Here is a 20,760-nt window from a genome sequence, read left to right on the forward strand (position 1 = left end):
TGGGATCTGAGCAGAGAATGGGGGCTGTGAGCCTCCTTATTTAGGGAGCAGACTTTCACTTAGCATTTTTTTAAATTTATTTATTATTATTTATTTATTTATTTATTTTGAGATAGTCTCACTCTGTCACCTGGGCTGGAGTGCAGTGGCATGATCTTGGCTCACTGCAACTTCCACCTCACAAGTTCAAGCGATTCTCCTGCCTCAGTCTCTCGAGTATCTGGGATTACAGGTGCCCACCACCACACCCGGCTAATTTTTTTTAACTTTTAGTAGAGACTGGGTTTCACTGTGGTGGTCAGGCTGGTCTCGAGCTCCTGACCTCGTGCTCCACCTGCCTTGGCCTCCCAAAGTGCTGGGATTACAGGCATGAGCCACCACACCCGGACTTACTTAGTGTTTTTAGACTGGTGTCTTACTCCTGAATCTTCCACTGTAGCTGGAATCTCCATGTTTTTCAATCCCTCTGCCTCTTTCCCTGTCTAACCCAGCCTTTCTCAACCAGGATTCTAAAGAGATGTAAATCCTGATGTCATTCTGTTGTATGGAATGAACGGACTTCTCTGTATCTAGAATGGAATTAGCTCTGTACCATCCTGGGGGAAAATTGAGAAAGTAATCATTCAGATTGTTTTCTGTTGGGCTTCTCTCATGGAATATTGGTTAGGAAAGGCCGTTGGAGAAACTGCCTGTCGGTGCCATCAGGTTCCTTTCAGTCATTTGCGACGCTCCCATGGTGTCCACGGGCCGTGAAATCGGGAATTGTTGGGCACTGGAGCCAAGGATGAGGCCAGTTGCAGAGCGCACCTGTCTACGCAGGAGAGGCTGGAACCCCCAGCCCTGGGCAGGGGTCCCCGGTGGCTCCCAGGTGGTCATGCTGCCTCGGAAGACACAGGTGGACGCCCGTGTGTCCTGCTAGCGCCACGCGGTGGGGGCGGCCGCATAGTCCCACGGGTACCCGACTCACCAGGGCTTACGGAGGGGCCTGATGGGGCAGTCAGGGCTGAGGATCCTAACCCTGTGTGTTTCTTTTTCCCACGATGCCCAGCAGAGCAGCCCTCGGAACCGTCCTCGCCCCCGCTGCCCGTAGAGGCCCCCACGGAGCCGCCGCAGCCCGAACCCGCCCCACCGAGGCCCAGCAGCCACGCAACCCCCGAAGACCCTGCGCACCGCCTGCCCACAGGCCAGAAGCCTGTCCTGCCCCAGTGGCCCCTGCAGCCACGGCCCCCAGAAGAGAGGCCACCCCCTCCCGCGCGGCCCGGCCAGACCATGTGGCCCCGGCTGCCGGGCTCCACCGGGGTCTTCATGGAGACGGGCCAGGCCGGGCCCCCGGCAGGTGCGGGCGTCTCGGGTCGAGGCCTGCTAAGGGGCGTGGACGGCCAGACTGGGCGCGGGTCCGTCCCCAGCGCGGAAGGCTTTGCGGGAGCACCAGGTGAGGCCCGGGGCTGCGCTGGGAGGAGCATGGGGGGGGTAGGAGGAGCGTGGGGGGTAGGAGGAGCATGGGGGGTAGGAGGAGCGTGGGGAGGAGCGCGGGACTCACCCAGACCTTCCGCCTGAGCCTCGGGGTCTGCCGAGGGGCTTGGCGTTCCGGGGTCTAGCCTTCAGGGGGACAAGTTCAGAAAGGCAGCTTTGCAAAGATGCCTAGGCCTGAGGGGCCATTCATGCGAATGGCTGGGGCACCCCAGGGACTGTGCAATCGTCGATGCTTAGAAATAGAATGGGCCCGCGGGTGGGAGTACCTGTGCCACATGGACAGCTCATTGATCTTCCCAGCAGGAGGGACTTGGAAGCCATAGGGTATTAGGCGCTTAGGTAGTAGCAAAGCAGGTGGCACAGCTGCGTGGCTGGGCAGGAAGGCTGTCAACCACAGGCTTTGGGACCTGGGGCAGCTTCCTGAGCTCTCTGAGCTGCAGTTCCTTCAACCACAAAGTGAGGAGAGTGCCAGACCTCAGAGCGTTACTGTGAGGAAGGAGAAAAGCCCTGTGGAGCGCTTCGCTGGAAAGTGCTCTGCATGAGTTGTGAATGTCTGCACCATTACTGTCAGTGACAGGGGGTAGTGTCAGCAGAGACAGGAGGAGAAGGCAGTGAGCATTTGCGGGATCCCGACCATGTACCAGGGACTGAGCTGCATCTGGGTCTCCTGCAGCCCTCCCAACGCACTGTGAAGCCAGTGTTGTTTTACAGATGAGGAAACTGAGATTGGGGCTGTAACAGGTAAACAGATAACCCTGAATGGGGCAGGTCATGTCATCTGCCGTAGAACAATGCAAACCAGTCCCCTCTGAATCAGACCAGGCTGACCATCAGGGACATGCAGACACTGGCAGGGCTGAGGTTGGTTCCCATCAGTTCCCATCAGTGCACAGCCTCGTGCACCCATGGCCCCTGATGCCCATGGCTGTCCGGAAGGCTGGGTCACTGCTGAGAAGACAAGGAGACGTTTTCTTTCACCAGCTCTTTTTTTCTATTCCTTCTCAGCCACCTGAGCTGCGGTGATCACAGCTCTCTTAGGCAGATGTCCTGCGTTTTCTAAAATAACACTTATCTTCTGTTAGTTCCATGTATCATGGATGCTTAGGCTCTCTTGGGCTATTTGTTGCCTCGTTCATCCTTCCACGTACGCTTCCATGTATACATCCACCCACCCACACATCTATCCATGTATCCACCCATCGGCACATCCATCCAGCAGCCTGTGCATCTATCCATCCACCCACATATGCATCCTCATAGAGACCAGGGCACCCAGGGACCCCCCCCCCACCCACCTGTGTATCCATGACGCATCCATCCACACATCAATCCGTGCACTCTTCCCTGCATGCATCCACTCATCCATCTGTTTGTGCCTCCATTTATGCACCCACCCACCCATGCCTCCGTCTGGGAAATACTGCATTCAGTCTAGTTGGAGGCGAAGCTCTTGAACAGATAACACTGCCAGAGGGCAAATGTTAGTTGGCTCGTGTGACTCTCAGTCGCAGAGAAGTCTCCAAGGCTCCAGTGCCCATCTCTTTCTTTCCTGCAGCCAGCTTGCCCTCAGGGCCCTCTTCCCTGCCAGGGATAAATAGGCCAGTGAGGAAGCAGGGACAGGTTGGTACCCATGTGCCTCTGCTTCGAGGAGGGCAGTGACAGTGGGCGGCCTTGTTCTATGTCTGTTTCTTTAGTGGTGAAGACTCGATTTGAACTTGTGAGAGCAAAGAGAAAAAGGGGGGCTCAGAACAAGGAGCTGGTGCATAGGACCTTGTTTGACATGCCATTTCCTTTTTGTTTTTCAGGATACCCGAGGTCACCTCCTGTAGTTTCCCCAGGTATGTCTGCTGGGAGACCAGGGGGCAGGAGAGTTCTCCTTAGTGGGCTCTGCCCCTTCCCAGATTTCCTGCCTCCTCACTCCAGGCTGTTAATACAGATCAAGCCTGAGCCCAGCCCTTCCCCACCCAGCAGCACTGGGACAGCCCTCTGCTGACTACAGTGGACTAAACTCCCCAAGTTTTGCTCATCAGAGAGGGTTAGAGGCAGGCCCGAGACAAGGAATCTTCCCTCCATCATCCCGGCTCACTGAGTTTCCCAAGGGGATCACTGGGTGGGCCTCTGCCCTTGTGTGGTCCTGACGAGCTTCCTGAGGCTCCAATTTTATTGGTTTATTAGTAAGTAAGCACCTCCCTAGATGATGATGCACCCACTACCTGGCCTGGCCTCCTAACACGTGTGCTCATGAGTGTGCATTCACACACGCACACACACACACACACCCTCCTAACAAGAGCCCGTCCGGTTTCCTCAGATTCCTCAGCTGTCCTGACTACTGATATCAGACAGGGAACCCTCTGGCCCGTGGGTGGGAGGAGTTTGATTCACCACTTTGGGTGAAATTAAAATGGGTCTGGCATGTAGGCCTGTTTTCCATGCCCTTCCCCCAGAGGATAGAAGCACCTGGGTCAACCCATTCCATCCTTTCTCTGTTCCAGGAGCTCCAGTGCCTTCTCTGGTATCTTTTTCTGCGGGGCTCACCCAGAAGCCTTTCCCCAGCAATGGGGGCGTTGTCCTCTTTAACAAAGTGCTGGTGAACGACGGGGATGTTTACAACCCCAGCACGGGTGAGTGTCTGAAGGGAACTGGTGCTGTGTCCCCCTCCTTCTCCAGTGCAGGTGGGACCCCTCCCACCATGGCTGTCTGGTTCCCTGGGTCCCGTGGGGTCAGGGAGGATGTCACCCCAGAGCAGATGCTGAGTGGGCCTTCAGATAGAACGTTTCCTGGCTCGAGGACTCATGGGTGAGTAACATTTTCTAGTCGTGAGGTCAACACGTTAGTCCTCAGCATGCACCACTGGGGTCGCTGTTCATTTTTTATGGCGGTTATGAGAGCTCTGCCAGCACAGCCCGCCACACCCTGGCTGCCTCTGATAGCCACCGCCTCGCCCCACTCTCTCGGGCTCTGATAGTCATCCTGACATCCTGGGTCACGACAAGCAGGAGGCTCCCGCAGGGTCCCCTAGTTTATGATGAGCAGAGCCAGAAAAACGACTGCTCTCTCCAGAGGCCTCGTGCTCCGTAACAATCCCTTTAGCTGGGAGCTTGAATCTGTCTGCAGCGCCTGGCGCGTCCCCTGCCCCAGGTTCTTTCTGGGGGGTCCCAAGAATCGTGGGCATGCAGTTTACCTCTCAGTCCCCTGTGTCCTATCAGTGTCCACCTAGGCTGGGCAGCTCTGAGGAAAGCAGGGGCCAGGGGTGCCTGGGCCCATCAGGGCAGAGCCCCCAGGCAGGTGTGGGGAGGTCCTGAGGCCCGGGGTCTTTCCTGACCTCTTTCTATGCCCTCAGCAGTCACTGTTCTGCTCACCCACTGTGAACAGGGCCTCCTGGAGGGGCCAGCGGATTTCAGGGGGGCCTTGCCACCCATAAGCCACTGGGAGGGAGGGGGACTTGGTTTCCTTCTTGGTCGTTTTTAGCCACCCCCAGCCTCACATTTGCCCTGTCTGGTCACTGTCCTTAGGGCAGTGGCTCTTAAGTGTCATGTTAACAAGGATAAGTCACCTGCAGAACTCAGAGAAATGAATTCTCAGTGCTCCAGGTTGATGAAGGTGGAGCTTGGCATCTAAGGCAGGTCTGGGCCGGGGGAACACCGCTTAATTTCCACCACTCTGTGGCTTCCTCCTGGGTCCCACATACCCCCAGGCCTCTGCTCAGAGTGGCCGTGGCCTTTGGAGTCAGTACGTTAGTGGCGGGGAATCCATATGGGTCTCTCAGTGCTCACCTACTCAGAAGAAAGAATTTGACCAAAGGGCACGAGGCTGAGAGACTGAGGCAAGTTTTAGAGCAAAAAGGAAAGTACACTTGGGGGACAGCCAAGTGGGTAACCTGAGAGATTCAAGGGAGGTCTGACCAGTGACTTGGGGTCTTAGACGCTGGCATGCTTCCAGGGGGTGGGTTGCATCCCTTTCCTGATTCTTCCCTTTGGGGGGCTGTCCGCATGCACAGTGGACTGCCAGCACCTCAGAGGGGAGTGTGCGTGGTGTTTATCGGAGTTGTGTGCATGCTCACACAAGGTTCTTCCCTTACCAGTCGCGTGTTCCCAGGTCATACACCAGTTAAAGGCCATTGTAAACGTCATCTTGCCTCTTAAGGCGCATGTGTGAGTTTAATTGCCCAACTCCTGAGATCTTATCAGGAAGCAGCTGACCACAACCTTCAGGTTTTGTCTATTGGGCAACTGCCTTTCTGTGGTCCTGGCTGCGAACAATCATTATTTTAGAGACAGTTAACAACTGCAGGATCATCACCTGATGGGCACCTGACGTTCCTAGTTGGGGCAGGGGCTCTTCTACCCTGCTGCCATCTGCCTGACTATAAAAAGGCAACCCTTCCCAGGTAATTCTGCACTGCCTTGGCCATGGGGATGGCTCATGCTTTTGGATAGGTCAGGTAGTGCTTGCCAGCAGGGATGGTGACCTATGATATCGCATTCCCAGAGCTACCTCTAGTCTTGCATGGAGCAGGTGCAGAAAGGTAATTCTGGGTGAACTGAGCAAGGCTTCATCACAGGCGACTCTGAACCAAGGTGAAGACCACACCCAGAACACTGGGACTGGTGCTGGCCTTGGGGCCAGGTGCCTTAGGAAGACTCTGGAAAGCCTTCAGTTACTTGCTGTTCAAAGTTGGGAAGGGGGCTGGGTGGCTGGGCTTCTTCTGTTTCCCAGAGCAGACTGAAGTGTTGTAGCACCATCTCGGCTCACTGCAACCTCTGCCACCCAGGTTCAAGGGATTCTTGTGTCTCAGTCTCCCGTGTAGTTGGGACTCCAGATGCATGCCACCATGCCCGGCTAAGGTTTTTGTATTTTTAGTAGAGACGGGGTTTTGCTGTGTTGTCCAGGCTAGTCTCGAACTCCTGACCTCAGGTGATCTGCCCACCTTGGCCTTCCAAAGTGCTGGGATTCCAGGCGTGAGCCACACTGTGCATGGCCCGGATCACTCTTTATAGCTCCTGGGCCCTCTGTTTTATGTCAGCTCTTAGATTGTGGTCACTGGCAAGGTCTGGTGTCCACCGTGGAGCCTGTAACGGCCATCCCTGCCCGCATTTGGTGTGGGCACTGATTCTCCTAGCTGTGGGGCCACCTATAGCTGCTTCTGAAGAGCAAATAGTGGCACATACAGATCTTTTCACCTTCCTCACCTCTGGCCACCACTTCCCTTCCCACCCCAGGCCCAAAATGTGTGGGTCATGGGCTGAGTATCAGCACTCATTTCTGGCCACTGCCCAACGCGGGGAGAATGGACCTCGTGCAGGAGGAGCCTGGCGTGGCCCCTGGGGTTACATGGTACTGTGTCTGCTTCTCCCTGGGTTGGTGGCAAACTTCGTTTTTATTGGCCCTGCCTCATGGGTATTCTGCCCAGCAGCCAAGTTTTGAGGCTGACTTTAAGTTAGCCTTTAGAGAGAAATGCCCCAAGAGGCATTCTTAGGTCTATGGCAAAAAGTGGTATGTAGCTAAAGTGGCCTCTGCATTACTGGTAGGCTGTAGGGGGTGAGCATAAAAAGAAGCTGAGGCAGGCAACTAGCTGCCATGGGAAGACAGAGATGGCTGGTTTCCCAGGCCCAGGTTAACCACTAGGGGACCACTTACTGCTATGGCAAGGACTGTGACAGCAGCAAATGAGCATAACGCTTACCTTTCTCCCTGCAGGGGTCTTCACGGCTCCTTATGATGGGCGCTACCTGATCACGGCCACCCTCACCCCTGAGAGAGACGCCTATGTGGAAGCAGTGCTATCGGTCGCCAACACCAGCGTAGCCCAGCTGCATACTGCTGGGTACAGGAGAGAGTTCCTGGAATACCACCACTCCCCAGGGGCTCTGCGCACCTGCGGGGGTCTGGGGGCATTCCACCTCATCGTGCACTTGAAGGCAGGAGATGCAGTCAACGTCGTGGTGACTGGGGGCAAGCTGGCTCACACAGACTTTGATGAAATGTACTCCACATTTAGTGGGGTTTTCTTATATCCTTTCCTTTCCCACCTCTAGGGCGGTGAGGGAGAGGTCAGGGGAAAGACAGCTGTAAAAACTCCAAAGCTTTAATATATTCGGTTTTATATGTAATAGAAGCACTGGGCTAGCGTTTTCCACCTATGTCCTCCCACCTGTCCCCAACATAAAGGCCTTTCCTTGCTGTTGAGGACACCGTGCCTTACTATGTCCAGCCAGGCCGTCAAGAGTAAGGCACATGGCAGATGTGGCCACTGAGTTTTCTGTCATGTTAACTTGACAACTGGAAGACTTGGAAAGGCCTCCACCCGTAGCTGCACTCTGAGGGCCCTGGACTGGGCCTGACTTTGCCGCAGAGGCTCCATCCTCGCAGGGGAGATCCAGTCACCGTGGCTGGTCTTTACTGCACGGTAGCACTGTGGCCAGCTGTCTTTACACTGCACGCAGAGGTTTAAACACTGAAGTGCCACCGCACAGAGACCCCCAACTTGACTTGGGCTATTCCATGCCTGGTTCACCACTGCCACCTGGGACTTACTTACCCCTACTCACCCGGGCCTTGCCCCAGCTGTAAATGGTGACGTGTTAGAGACTGTTCCCAAAGCTTGTTGGGCTCCTTCAATGACATACCATTTCAGTGCAAAGACAGGAAGTGTCAATAAAGATGTAAAGCCACTTCCAGTTACTTTTGTGAAGCATGCCTTACAGATTGGGAGTTGTTGCTAAAAAGCAAACTGCAGAAAGGAAATTGTTTCAAAAAGGGCTATAAAAAGTAATTGAGTAAAATTAATCTCAGCTACAAAACTGTTACCCCTCCCCATCCAAGCCATATACTTGGGTTTTGTTTTTGGTTTGTGGAGACGGAGTCAAGGCCCCACGTGATCTGCAGCTGGAGGGGCTCCTCTGCGGATGCTGCACTCGGAGCCCACAGCGGCTGCCCAGGCTAACTGTTCCCTGCTGCTTCACTGCACCACTCTCCAGCAGACACAGCTCGAGGAGCCTCTCGGGTTCCTAAGCACCAGGAGGCCCAATATAATGCTGGCAGCTGAGCCCATCCGAGAACACGGTATCATCCCACAGCAAGATGTCTGCTCTGAAGGGAGGCCCCAGAGTATTAATGTCACCAGCCGCCAGAGACCTCTCAGTACCCTTAGCTCAAGGTGGTCTCTATGGATCAGGTTGGTAAAATCTGGCTAATCAAGTCCCACTGGGGATGAGGAAGGAGACCCTTAATCCTCTTAAGCTTTTAAGACCCCTTCCCCACTAGACTTCCACATTGCATTTCAATTGGAGAAGTAAAGGCTGGCAGACCGGGCGCCGCCCTTAATCACACTCCTGTAGATCGCAGGCATGGTATGGAGGAGTCCTTCCAGAAGGCATTGTTTTTGCTTAAACACAATCAAATCCCCACATAGTCACGTACCCCACCCATGAAAGGGTCCTGGATCAAGACCCTTTCACATGTAATTTCTAAAATTGTAAGCCTTTAAAAGGGCAAGGATTTTGTCCGGGAGCTCTGTTGTTGAAGTATTTTTACCTGTGGCAGCTCCTGGCTGAATAAATCACCACTTCCTTCCCTGTTTGGTGTTCAAGAGGTTTGTCTGCAGTGGCTCCTGCTTCAGGGAAAGGTTTGCACAGTAGAAACAAGACCTGTGGTTTCCTTGGCTCATCAAGCCACTAGAAGATGTTCTTATGCTATAGAAATGCTTTAAGGACTGTATGCAAATTAACTTATAGGGTGGCCACTGGACATGTCAAAGTTCCTACTTATTCCCCCCACCCTAGCTAGGAAGAAAAGAGCAAGAACTAAAGGTCTGCCATTTTACTATTTAAAATTTGGATCTCTTTGTCCAGGAGCAGGGGGGAGAATGGCATCTCACCCCGTTACTACAGCTGGGGAACTGGCTAAAGGGAGCTGTCAGAGTATCCTTGGCTGCCCTAGGAATGACTCATGGAAAAAGCCCCAGTGCAGCAGTGTTTTCAGGAAAACCCAGCTGGCACGCGCCGTCGCCCTCTCCCCCACACTCCTTTTGAAAAGACCACACTCAGTGCCCAAGGGACGTGCTCAAGAGCTGCAGGGGCAGGTTCCAGGCAGAAGGTGGGTGATGACTGCCTGATGCTTTCCCTACTCCGTAGACGGCTCTGGAGCACTGGGTAAAACCCGGTCCTCCTCTCAGAGCATCTCAACTCACCAACGAAGGTGAATCTCAGCTCTGTGTATTCAATCAAGACAGGCAAAACACAATACGCCTCATTATAGCTGGAGCCTGCCTCTACTTTGAGATAAAGCAGGATAATAGCTGGATCCTGGCCCATCTAGGAGGCATCTTTAGAAAGGAAAGGCTTTCTGTACAGGTAGTAGAACAGGGTCAGCTGAGCTTAAGGCTGTGGGGTTCTGAGCAGCTCCTCAAGAAGTCATCAGACCCGAAGCAGCATGCTTGTGAGTCAGAGGCATACCAAACCTTGAGACACAGGCACAAACAAGTTCACAACTTCTGATACCATGCTGTTGCTGAGAAAAGGTCAGGACACTTCTTAAGTAGAGAAGGACTGTGACATGCCCTCCCCACCTCCATGTAACACTAGCAAATGGTCTCATTTACATGATTAAAAACAAAATGGTATCATCAATAAATGCACATCTTAAACTGCATTTGAAATTATGTCCTGGTTGGCATGCTAATCCAGATTTCCCAGATGACTAATTGTTTCTCACAATTTATGTATTTGCAGCCTGACAGGGAGTATTTGTGATTGGAATCACTGAAGTTCATGCCTGTAGCTTGGAAACCTGGGTTTGCACATATCTGCCCCACAGCCCCTTTCTAAGCATAAATGCGTATTTTCCTTATGCCATCCTATAAATGGGAAGGAAAAAGGAAGGACACACGCCAACTCCAATGGGTACAGGGCACAACAGAAAGAAGCCACACACAGGCACGTCCTCAGAGCTCAGGGATAAAAAGTCCACTGTTCCTCTGAAGCCCTCAAAGCTGCTCTGGGTAAAGACCATTTCCTTTCTAGCCAATCTCCCTGAGCTCTTGTGTTCCCAAAGACCGATACGTAGTTGCCATCACCCAGCCACCACGTCATGGCAAGGAGGCAGGAAATGCATAACATTTCCATCCTAAACACACGCTCACGTGGAGGGCCTTTGGGATGCAGGGTTCAACATATGCTGTATCTGGTAAGGGCCCAACATTCTGAAAGGACAAAAAGATCACCATTTAATAATATATGGGATGTGGTTTTGATCAAAGATCACTCTAACTTTGTGATAAAAACATCAGGATTGATTGCTAAATCGTATCCACACTGAGGAAGGGTTTAAAGAAAGGTGGGTTGTCCCAGGGCTCTGGCCAGGACTCCCAGGGAATTCAAGGCTGAGGGATAGGAGATAAACTAAACACAGCCTCCCTCCCGGACAGCAGCAAGACCACAGCAGAAGTCACATATGGATGGGTTTTCCTGGCAGAACATACAAAGCAAGAGATTAGTTCCTGGGGGTGCAGCTGCACTTCTGGAGCCAGGTTTTAAAAATATGCAACAAAAAGGATCCCCTCCTGTAGACAAATTTAAGTGCTAATTTATGGAAATTACCAATTTCTGGCAAGAATCTAGAGAGATAGTTTCAATGTCCCCTGAATGAAAGAGCCTAATGCATTCAGTTTCTGTTCATTTATTGTTGTAACACTTTGTTTTGAACATCAAACACTGCATCAAAATATGAGCCATTCATCTTGCAACAATTGCTTTACCATAACTAAGAGTACTATACTGATGTTTACAATTAACTTTGGACAACTTAAAACTTATTAGAGACATTGCTGTCAATAATCAAATACTTCATCATAGGCTGAACATAATTATTAAAAAAGCAAAGTTTCCCCTCCCTTTCTTACTTTCAAACCAAACCAAAAGAGTAGTTTTCACCTGGAAGGAGCACTTCAGGGAAAAATTCATTTTTTAACCATTTTTATTAAATGCTGGAAGCTCAAAAACATGGGAAAACATCATGGTATGAAAAAAAGATGAAATTCCCTAAAGTCTGTTTTTGCCAACTTGCAAAAAAGTGAAAGGGCCGACTTCTGTTTATTCTTTAAACTGTTGGCCTGCACCCACTATGCCAACTGCGGAAAGGCTGTGTGCAGGCCCCACAGTCACAGGGGCTATTCAGGGGCAGCGTTTCCCAGTCATCCAATCTCCTTTATCCCTCAGTTGTTCTGTGACTTTGAGCAGCTTTCATTTTAGGACATCCCATTTTTAAGTTTTTTCTTTTTCTAGTTGAAAACTATGTAGATGTTTTTAGACAGAGCAAAACATAACACAGTACCTAAACATGGAGACAGCCTGCATCCTCCAGGTCCACACGAGCACCTCACAGTCTGATGAGAGGCAGACAGCAACCCACGCAGAATGGGCTTCAGCACAGACAGCAAAGCAAATACAAGTTAGACTGAATTGCAAAGAGGGAAAGGGCCACTTCACCAATGGAGCAACTGATAAAATGACTTAGAGCCCAATCTGCCTGCAATCTCCCTGAGCCATCACCCCCCCCGTCACTGAAGATAGTGCAAGGGTGATGCTTCAACTCACCATCCTAAGGGTTTGTGTACAAACACATTTGAGGGCAACTCTTTCACAGAAAGAACAAATGTCATTTGTACCAAATGGCAATGGATTTTCAGCACAAACTTAATACTTTCCTAACACGACAGAAATAGTAATCATCTACTTTTAGCAAGAGGGACTCCTTTAAACAAGGAAAAAGACTCACATTAATTAGCCTATGTACCCACTGGATCAATCTACAGCAACAAAGTCTAGTGCTAGCAGACACAGGGACAGAGGGACCAGTCACCTTCAACACAGGGCAGGGCCAGGAGAGCTGGGTCCTAGGCTGGACCCTCTAAGGAGGCCCATATGTCCAAAGAAAAGAGCTGTCAAGAAAAAGAAACTAGTCAAAAACTCTTTAAAGGACAACCTAAAAAGGATTAAAGATGTATATTAAGATTTTTAGTACCATATATATGCAAAGAAGTCCTACTATAAGCTCAGTTAAGCACATAAAGCTCTCCTTCTTTCTCTCAATAGAGGGCAGTCAAGAGGACACGCAGATGACATCTATGGAACAAGGTGGCTGCATGGCTGCTATGCTAGATTTTAATTCACAAACTGGGCAGACTTCATATAAACAGAACCCAGGATCCCTAATCTATACATAAATAAACTCATTAAATAATTTGTCCTTGTGAACTATGTAAGCCAGGGGAAGCTTTGCACCAAAGGCTCATGTGGTCCCTTCTCTGGGAACATGTGCCTTCCCTAGGTTTTGCCACTGAGAACTGTGTTCAGGGGACTTAAACATTGTCTCTGCATCTGACAGCACTAGGAAAAATGGCTGAAATCAGTCAGGAACTTTTCGACTCTCCAATCTGGAAAAATAACCACCCCTATTTCTCCATCTCTAGATCAGCATTATCTTAGGTGAAACAAACCCAAACATGTGCAGGTTCCACTACAACGGCAGGGCCATGAAAAGTTGGCCATGAGACCACCCTGAGCACCAAGCCTTTATCTGCAGCTCCCTCTCTGCTCAGGAACCACCATGTCCTGTGTTCTCGCCAATGGAGACCAAGACCTGGGGTTGGTTCTGGGCTCCTGACAGTTCTCTTAGTGTTAATAGTGCAGCTCTGTCAACATCAAGCATATCAAAAGCTCTGGAGCGGCTCACAGCATACCTTTCCCTGGTGCCATCTCTTCAGACATATGATGTGAGCTCATTACAACTGTATCAGTAAATGGAGCTGCTATGTATATTTTAGTGAAAATACATGGGTACCCATGTCCTCATGGGATCTCACAAGGCTGGGGTGGGGACAGTGCTGGGAGGGGGCAGTCTGCTCCATAGGAGCTCCAAGACCCCTCTTTGACACAGGCTCAAGGCTTCCACAGGCCCGATTACAGGGTGTGATTCCAAAAGCCAAAGTCACACAAAGCTGGTCAGTGCCTTTAAGCAAGCTTCACTGTGCTTCCCTGTCAAATCTCAATCACAGAATTTTAGAAATCTTGTCCCAAAGCAAGACACTTTCCAAAGGCCCATTTACGCCAGGCAGCAAACAGAGGGATATAGCGCTCTTCCTAGGACCCCATTCAACTGCATATCTGCATTTCTGAGGCCTCCCTAAAAGCAGAGTTGTTAGAGGGTTTTTGGTTTGTTTTAAAACCCACCTTCCCACTTTTATTACAGACATCAAATATATACCTGTGAGACCTGTTCTCGTGAAGTCTAAGAATAACTAAAAGGGCTCCTGGAGTCGTCATAGATGACAGGAAGATGTTCTGTGGGGATCTTTCCCCCGAGATGGCCACGTTTATGGGACTGGGCTCAGTGGCTCTGGTGCATGGGCCTGGGGCGGGGGTCCTGCCCAACTTGGCTCACTGGAGCAGCTGACCTGTTCAGTGTAGCGAGAAACGAGGAGGTGCCCAGAGAAGAAATGTGCACAGGCAGCTTCGGCCAGCATCACTGATGGAGACTGCAGTCGTTCAGGGGCCCTGACATCTGAAGACAGCCCTGGTCAGAGAGAGAAGCCACCTCAACTGCCCAGTGGAAACTGTAACTTCACTGGGTGCAGTGTTTTGGTCCATTCTTCAACTGCCTTTTTTCTTCCTTTAAAATGATGCAATTGAAGGAGCTCCCAGCACACAGTAGGAAGCATGTGTACGACCTACAAAGGAGAGATCCCAGGTCTCCAGCCCCAGGGCCCAATTCCTCCCTTCTCCTTCCAGGAGCTGAGCTGCAGTCTTGCCGAGCTGGGAAGGCAAAGGAGGATGGCAGGACCAGCTCCAGGACTGCCCGTCCCCATGGGGAAGGCTGGTATCCAAGGTCAGCAGAAGGGCCAGCCACCTTCCCTTGCTGTGGGAAGGGGGACCAAGCCCCACCCACCCACTGAGGTGCTGCCTCAGGACAGGTCATCCAGGTCCACTTCAGGTATTGGGTCTCGCCAGTAGCAGAAGGAGCTGAACTCTGGGCAGGGAAAAGCGGAGTTCTGCTCCTTACTGAGAAGGGGAAACACGTGCTCCACGAGCTCACTCAGCCTGTGATACCTAGGAGAAGGGTTGGGGAAGAAGCAAGGGCTATTACTTCAAGATTGGTCAAAGGAACGGGATGAGGGGCTGTGAAGCTGTTACTCGGATTCCTGAGGTGGGCAGGTTCAGAGGCAGGTCTCAGTCCGACCCCAGACTCCGTTTTACAAGTCTAGGATAATCAGGAACCCCTCAAACAGCTATTGGGAAAGAGAGATACCCATAGAGCAGATGTAGCTATCCTTTGAGTGGGGCCTGATCTCAAGGATTGGGAGGAAAGGGACAGGGGCTGTCCTTCCCCAACTATATCCCCTGACTGCAGGGTGCTGGGCTGAGAGCTAGGAATACACTTACGATGACTTGTTTCCTTTGGTTCTTTCTTGTATTAATTCACCCTTGGGGTTCACGGTGAATATTCTACAGTCTGGAACTCCAACTTGTGTGTAGGCATAGACATCCTGTAGAAGAAAACAGCAAGTGGGTGATTCCAGGGAGGAGAAATAAGGAGATGCTTCTCAGGCTCCTTGTGAGCCAGAAGCACTGCACCAGACAGACTCAATGGAAAACATGTGGAGCTGGCACAATGCAGCTGTCACTGAAACTGAGCTTCAGACAAACCTAAACTACAGAGTGGCGTTTGGAGAGTCCGAAAACTCAGGCAGCCACCAAGAGGAAGCCAGGGGCCCTGGGGCAGAAGAGGCCAGGAGGCCACATCTGCACACCTGAGGGGTGATGGCCCTGTGGAAGGGAGGCAGGTTGGCTAGTGAAGGGCCAGCACTGACCCTGGCTCTGGGGTAGTCCAAGGATGCAGCTTAGAACTGCTTAGAAGGAGTCGGAGCCACCTGAGGAGATGGAATGGCAGCCACAGAAACAAAGGGAAAGTGTCCTTCGTAGAAATTTTGGGGCAGATCTGTACCTACAGGACTTCCCCAGTTTCTACAGAAATTTGGAACAGATCTAGTGAAAACCGAGCGAGCAAAACAGATGTCTCATTTTGCTTACAAAACTGCTTTGAGAATGGGATGTGGCTATACCCCAGGAAGTACATCCCTCTGAATTTCACCCACATCAGAACCCAGAGCCCAGGAGATACTCACATTTGGACGGTTTCCAAAGGCGGCATAGAAGGGATGCTTAGATGGGGCAAACAGATTCTTGATATCATTTAGACATTCAATTTTGAACTTCTCTGGTTTCTTTTCTATCACTTCTCTAAGAAAAAAATACAAATACAATCACCAAACTCCAAATGGTCCTTTTTCCCAGTGAGTGGTCCTGAAAAAATGTTAGTGCTCACAGCCACCCAACATCTTCAATCCTTTTAAGTGGAATCTTTCCTTCTCCTTCTTTGCAAGTTTGATAACTAAGAAAATCTGAGTGATGAAGTTTAGGGAAGGAGAAAATTTGACGTTTCCTAGAACTTGACTTTCTTCCCCAGGCAGTATGTGATAGGACACCACAGAGGCCAAAGAGCTGGGAGAGGTGTGGCAGCTCCAAGGTCTGACGTCTGCTCCCACACATCCTCCCACCTTGGGCCCAGCCCTGTCCACATGTGGGTGTACCTGTGGAAGGCAGAGAACAGGCTGCTGGGGGACAGCATCAGGGGACCCCGGGGCAAGATCGTGCCCTTGTCATTGACCCAGTGCAGGTAGCCACGGGTCATGTCAGCCATGCCAATGGCACGGGCCGAGCAGTACAGGAACTTGTAGCCATTCCTGAAAGAAAACACACCCTGTTAACCCACGTTTTGGCTAAGAAAAAAAAAGAAAAAAACACCAATATTTTTCTTTTCTGAGACGGAGTCACTTTGTTACCCAGGCTGGAGTGCAGTGGCACCATCTCGGCTCATTGCAACCTCCCCCTCCTGGATTCAAGTGATTGTCTTGCCTCAGGCTCCCAAGTAGCTGAGATTACAGGTACGCAACACCATCTCGTTAATTTTTATATTTTTTAGTAGAGATGGGGTTTCACCATGTTGGTCAGGCTGATCTCGAGCTCCTGACCTCTGGTGACACACCTGCATCAGCCACCCAAAGTGCTGGGATTACAGGTGTGAGCCACCACTCCCAGCCTGAACTTTCCTTTTAAAAGATCCAAATAAAGTTCCTCTCATTTACTGTGAAAGCCAAATTCTCCAATTTAGCAGGAAACTGCATAGGATTATAGAGATTTCACCTTTCCATGGAAAATACCGTGGCAAAAAAAAAATTGAGGTACAGGCAACTAAGAACTATGTTAAATTTTTAAGTACTGATACAAAATGTTCAGCATCTAGTCCATGAAAGCCATATTAGAGAACAGAAAAAACCTTGGACTATCTTTAAATTACCTACTGTAAAGAAAAAAAATATGGGGGATCTTATTTGTAAAGGTAATGTGCAAGATGCAAACCACTTCATCAGACAAGAAGCAAAATTATACTCAGGTAACTGACATATTCTTAATTTTTCATATTATGGCATTCTCAACTAATGCTGAAGACACTGAGATTATTCAGATCAATGTAATGCATGTGTTAGGATCCCACAAAGACCATGGCACTGCTATCTTCCCCCCACAAAGGATGCCCCAAGAGAGAGCAGCCCATGTGAGAACTATTTCCCCCATACACACGTGCACTATCTATGCAAAGAAATACAATTTTAAAATACCCAGAAAAAAAAGCAAAAATGTAAATCAGCTCTCTTGTTAAATTCTAGCTAAAAAAATAACTATAGTTTCAGTTATAGGTGTAATTAGTGCCTGAAAAACACAGCACCGTGGGGATTAACTGAGATGACACACGTAAGACACATCGTGCGATGCCAGGCACATACAGCTCACCCATCATCAATGGGAAAGGAGTGAGGAAGAGCAGGAATGCTGCAGCATAAACACATGATTTACGTGGACTGAAGATATACACCATTGTTCTATAGTTATTATAATAGTTATTAAAGCAAGCTTCCAGCTCACTAGAGCGAGTTAACATGTGGGGAGGGTACCTACTCATTGATGGAATGGTAGAGCTTTGCTATACCCTGGTGAGTCCAGTCTTTGCCCAGCTGTGGGAGAATCTGTCCCAAAGCATCAGACCTAAGATGACGGTAGACACAGGAAAAGTTATCAGGAATCAAACATGTATTCCTATTTGGTTGACTATCAGCTGCCAATAAATAACTGGTGACGGGACACTCATGAAAGTGGATTTCATCACAGCTTCATGCAACTGCAAGGAGTCCCTGGAAATGTACCCACTGAGGTGCTTCTGAAAGTGGAGTCTCCAGAGCGCCAGATGTGTGTGTTCGGAGGTAACTGACCACCACGCATTCTCTTTTCTTCTACTTTAATGTCAAGGGGCTTCTTTGTTTTCATAACAGAATTGAAATCAAATAACTAAATCTTTCCAAAAGTGATTTTTGACATTTGTTATGTCTGCCCTCCCCAATCTTCTCCATACGGAAAATGACCCCATGTGAACTATATTGGAGATGCCTCAGGGCATATGGCTTTAAAGTGCCTTTGCTGACGGCTGCCAGCCCCAAGTGAGGAACTCCCCACCATACACTGCGTGCCCCTCCCTGAATACGGGGTTGCTCCCTGCCACCCGCCCAAAGGATGGAGCTTACTTGGTAATTGTCCCATCAATATCAGAAATGATGATCTTGTCATTCCAGTTCCACAGGTAAATGGTTCCTGCACAGCGACAGGTGCCTTGATACTGGGTTGTAATACTAAACACAACATCATTTGGGCCATCATGGAGCTTCAGTTTTGCCTTTTTAAAAAACATAAGAATAAAGAAAATCAGCTGGAAACATACAGTTTGAAACAATTTAAAAAATTACAGAACAACTGGTGTCTTGGAATCCCAGCAAGAGGCAGGATGCTCTCCAGGGTGTCAAACAGGCCACCCTGTGCCCAGCACAGCTAACAACGCTGAGGGAGCCACTGACTCAACAGTGTTTTAGGGTTCCAGGGACTTCGCTGAACCCCCACAAAGCAAAAGGTCTACTACTCTTCGTCTACTACTCTTCTACCACACCTGAGAATCACTGCTTTAGCCATAGCCTGCTCTGGTCCCAGCAAGACCTTTTCATAATGAAAATGGGTCAAAGTCAGGGTGGGAAATAAACAAGAGAGGAGAAATTGTGTCTAAAATATCATTTCTTAGGCCTGGCGCCGTGGCTCACGCCTATAATCCCAGCACTTTGGGAGGCCGAGGCGGGTGGATCACGAGGTCAAGAGATCGAGACCATCCTGGTCAACATGGTGAAACCCCGTCTCTACTAAAAATACAAAAATTAGATGGGCATGGTGGCGTGCGCCTGTAGTCCCAGCTACTCGGGAGGCTGAGGCAGGAGAATTGCTTGAACCAAGGAGGCGGAGGTTGCAGTGAGCCGAGATTGTGCCACTGCACTCCAGCGTGGGTAACAAGAGCGAAACTCCGTTTCAAAAAAATAAATAAATAAATATCATTTCTTTATTGCTGTGGCTCCTAAGAGACAGTACCTGGCCCAGCGCTGGGTTAGCTGTGCACAACTAACTCTCCGAGATGGAGGAAGGAAGTCTGGGGTGGGTGGCAGGACCCAAGCCACAGGTTTCCCAGGTGGGCCTGATGGCTCCTGGGGGTGGGAGTCATGGTTCCACTGTGGGTAGGCATTGACACGACCATGACATGTAGTGTGTATGCAGCTGGGGTCAGGTGGACAGAAGAGGATGTGCATCAAATTAAACCATTACTAAAATAAGTCCTACAGGGATCATGCAAGACTCACGATCTGGTCTGAGGAGAGGCGGAGAGACTTCTTATATGAAGTCGTGCTGCCATGGCTCAGGGGCTCTGTGGGAATGGGGTCCACTTTGACGGATTCTTCCAGCTCCTGTGACCCCTCATCACTCGAGGAGTCATTCTCGGCCGGCCTATTCAACATCAACCCAATTACAGGAAGAGGAAGAAGGGCATTTTATTGATGAGAGCATTTCATTTAGGATCAAGAAAATAAAAATATCCTAAATCTTTTCTAGGAATGGGTAGAGTTATCCCTTCTGCCATTTTCCCATAGCCACAGCTCTTTACGCCTCAAATTCATATTGTTATAAGGCCACTTTTATAATTGGCAAGCACTTACTTTCTGACTATGACCTGCTATTTCCTGCTATGCCCAGTGAATGCTAGGTCTACTAACTCTTCTTGAAAAGGATATGTACGTTTCAAAAGGTACAAATTAAAGAAAACATAATTGTTTACAATGATTTAACAAAACTAGGGGCTGGGTGCGGTGCCTCACATCTGTCATCTCAATACTTTGGGAGGCCAAGGTAGAAGGACAGCTTGAGCCCAGGAGTTTGAGACCAGCCTAAACAACATAGGGAGACCCCGTCTCTACAAAAAATTTAAAAATTAGCCAGGGGTAGTAACACTTGCCTGTAGTCCTAACTAGTTGGGAGGCTGAGGCAGGAAGATTGCTTGAGCCCAGGAGTTTGAGACCAGCCTGGACAACATAGCAAGACCCTGTCTCTACAAAATACAAATTTAAAAATTAGCCAGGCATAGTATCCTGTAGTCCCAGCTACTCAGGAGGCTGAGGCAGGAGGATCGCATGAGCTGAGGAGCTGTGATTGTACCACTGCACCTCAGCCTGAGTGACAGAGTGAGACTCTCTCTAGAAAAAAACAAAAACTACTAAGAAAAATTTTAGACACCCCTTAAAACAAACAGGATAGGAAGTGGTAAGGAGGAAGAAAATAAACCCTCAGTCTTAGATACTAAATGAAACAGGCAAGGGGCTTGGGGAGATGAACAGGCAGAAGCAGGAACAGGGTGTATCTTGAGCAACTCCTCTCACAGCTGCTCAAACTGTCCAAAGAATGCTGTTTCTTCCAGGAAATGAAATCCACCCAAACCAACCTTCAGATTATTTTTTTATGTCTCCCTTTGGCATATGTCTCCCTTGGGCTCCGACGGGATGCAAGGGGAGCAGGGGCACCAGGGACAACATGGCTAAAACATTCCTCAGAACCCCTTCCCATACACCAATGCCACAGCTCCATGAGGAGGCAGGGTATTTAGGAAGCAGAGATGAGTGCATTTATTTCTCTAAGCTGGTGATAGCTTTTAGAAAGCAGTTGTAACCTGCTGAGTGGCACAACCATATCACATCACGTCATATCTGTAGAAGATGTTCCCAAGAACTAAACAAGCTGCCAAGATCAACTAAGA

The 20,760-nt window shown here is 49.8% G+C and overlaps 2 protein-coding genes across 4 annotated transcripts in view; one reads left to right on the forward strand and one right to left on the reverse strand.

Annotated features, from left to right (window-relative positions):
- The window catches only part of EMILIN2 (elastin microfibril interfacer 2), a 66,154-nt gene extending 57,990 nt beyond the window's left edge, over positions 1–8,164 (forward strand). Inside the window, exons 5-8 of one of the 2 annotated variants that reach the window (XM_017526070.2) lie at positions 1,049–1,432; positions 3,279–3,311; positions 3,969–4,097; positions 7,174–8,164. In XM_017526070.2, coding sequence (XP_017381559.1) covers positions 1,049–1,432; positions 3,279–3,311; positions 3,969–4,097; positions 7,174–7,511 — 884 coding nt within the window. In that variant the 3' untranslated portion in view covers positions 7,512–8,164. The remainder of the gene's footprint in view (positions 1–1,048; positions 1,433–3,278; positions 3,312–3,968; positions 4,098–7,173) is intronic. The other variant, XM_037737624.1, reaches the window with a different exon arrangement.
- Positions 8,165–11,141: 2,977 nt separating this feature from the next.
- The window catches only part of LPIN2 (lipin 2), a 93,433-nt gene continuing 83,814 nt past the window's right edge, over positions 11,142–20,760 (reverse strand). For both annotated transcript variants that reach the window (XM_017526073.2, XM_017526071.2), the window contains exons 14-20: positions 19,316–19,460; positions 18,167–18,315; positions 17,547–17,633; positions 16,121–16,273; positions 15,656–15,770; positions 14,913–15,016; positions 11,142–14,579 (exon numbers count right to left, since the gene is read on the reverse strand). In XM_017526073.2, coding sequence (XP_017381562.1) covers positions 14,435–14,579; positions 14,913–15,016; positions 15,656–15,770; positions 16,121–16,273; positions 17,547–17,633; positions 18,167–18,315; positions 19,316–19,460 — 898 coding nt within the window. In that variant the 3' untranslated portion in view covers positions 11,142–14,434. The remainder of the gene's footprint in view (positions 14,580–14,912; positions 15,017–15,655; positions 15,771–16,120; positions 16,274–17,546; positions 17,634–18,166; positions 18,316–19,315; positions 19,461–20,760) is intronic.

This window comes from Cebus imitator, unplaced genomic scaffold (genome assembly GCF_001604975.1).
Source record: "Cebus imitator isolate Cc_AM_T3 unplaced genomic scaffold, Cebus_imitator-1.0 Scaffold41, whole genome shotgun sequence".
NCBI classification, from domain to species: domain Eukaryota; kingdom Metazoa; phylum Chordata; class Mammalia; order Primates; family Cebidae; genus Cebus; species Cebus imitator.